We start from the raw sequence: 1,561 nt of genomic DNA on the forward strand, positions 1-1,561 counted from the left end.
GGGCTTGTCGTTACGTGCAGAAAGAAGCATCGGTGAAATTCCATGTCCTGCTGACGTCCTATGAGTTGATCACCATTGATATGGCCATCTTGGGTTCTATTGACTGGGCCTGCCTCATTGTGGATGAAGCCCATCGGCTGAAGAACAACCAGTCTAAGGTGAGGCGTGGGAGGAGACGGCCTCCATCCANTTCTAGTCCTTGGGGAAATTCATCTCTTTGAAAGAACCCTAAGTAGAGAAGAAGGGAAAGTGGTCTTTATTTCCTTCCTCACCATGGCNGCCCTTCTCTGNCCAGGCCTTTAAGAAGGATGCCAGCCATGGGAAGAGAGACTTAGTTCACTGGACAGTGAAACAGCTTGGCATTCTGCTGCAATACTCTGGTGCCCTCGTTTCTGATTTTTATTTCTCTTCACCAGTTCTTCCGAGTTTTGAATGGTTACTCGCTGCAGCACAAGCTGTTGCTAACTGGAACTCCGCTACAGAACAATCTAGAGGAACTGTTTCACCTGCTCAACTTCCTCACCCCTGAGAGGTTCCAGTAAGTGTGCCTGTCAGTGCTACTCGTTCTTCTTGTTGCCCATTTCCTGTGTTCCTTTCCTTTCTTCCTTGTTTCCCTTTCTCTAACAACCTTTTTCTTTTTCCTGAAGCAACTTAGAAGGCTTCTTGGAGGAGTTTGCAGACATTGCCAAAGAGGACCAGATTAAAAAACTCCACGACATGCTGGGGCCTCATATGTTGCGGCGGCTCAAAGCTGACGTCTTCAAGAATATGCCATCCAAGACAGAGCTGATTGTGCGCGTGGAGTTGAGCCCTATGCAGAAGTNAGTGTGAAGGGATAGAAACACACACTCAGCCTTGTAACAGACACCAGCCATGCTGCCAGCAGCTTCTTCCAGAGCTTCCGGGCATCTGGTGACAGAAGCAAGCAGGGCCTGAAGGAACCTGATACCTGGGAGGCGGAGCTTGTAGTTCTTAGTTTTACCTTCCTGTGTCGAACATGAGGATGGTGTGGCCGAACATGAGGATGGTGTGGCCGCTGCTCGTTAGCTTAGCTCCACAGTGAGAAATGTTGGAGAGATGATCTCAGGCTGTTGGGTTGCATCATTAGTCATTCAAAAGACGCCTCAGTCCAACCGGTCCTTGTGTCTTGTTCATGTAGGAAGTACTACAAGTATATTCTCACGCGGAATTTCGAAGCACTGAATGCTCGAGGTGGTGGCAACCAGGTCTCTCTGCTGAATGTGGTGATGGATCTTAAGAAGTGCTGCAACCATCCTTACCTCTTCCCTGTGGCAGCAATGGTGAGTGCGCCTCCTGGTCTCCTGTGCCTTGCCGAGTCAGTCCTCCTTGTGGGTGTCCCTTAAATATNTCTTCCTTTGCTTCTGTCACCAGGAAGCTCCTAAGATGCCTAATGGTATGTATGACGGCAGTGCCCTAATCAGAGCATCTGGGAAGTTGTTGCTGCTGCAGAAGATGCTTAAGAACCTGAAAGAGGGAGGGCATCGTGTGCTCATCTTCTCCCAGGTGTGTGGGTCCCACCTGAGCTTCACAGCAGGACAAC

The 1,561-nt window shown here is 49.6% G+C and overlaps 1 protein-coding gene across 1 annotated transcript in view; it reads left to right on the top strand.

The window, feature by feature from the left end:
• Chd4 (chromodomain helicase DNA binding protein 4) overlaps positions 1–1,561 on the top strand; it is a 34,164-nt gene that overhangs the window by 12,194 nt on the left and 20,409 nt on the right. Inside the window, exons 11-15 of the mRNA XM_021164181.2 lie at positions 21–158; positions 417–538; positions 648–821; positions 1,160–1,301; positions 1,393–1,524. Of these exons, the coding sequence (XP_021019840.1) occupies positions 21–158; positions 417–538; positions 648–821; positions 1,160–1,301; positions 1,393–1,524 (708 nt within the window). The remainder of the gene's footprint in view (positions 1–20; positions 159–416; positions 539–647; positions 822–1,159; positions 1,302–1,392; positions 1,525–1,561) is intronic.

The sequence above is a fragment of the Mus caroli genome, chromosome 6 (genome assembly GCF_900094665.2).
Source record: "Mus caroli chromosome 6, CAROLI_EIJ_v1.1, whole genome shotgun sequence".
Classification (NCBI taxonomy): Eukaryota; Metazoa; Chordata; class Mammalia; order Rodentia; family Muridae; genus Mus; species Mus caroli.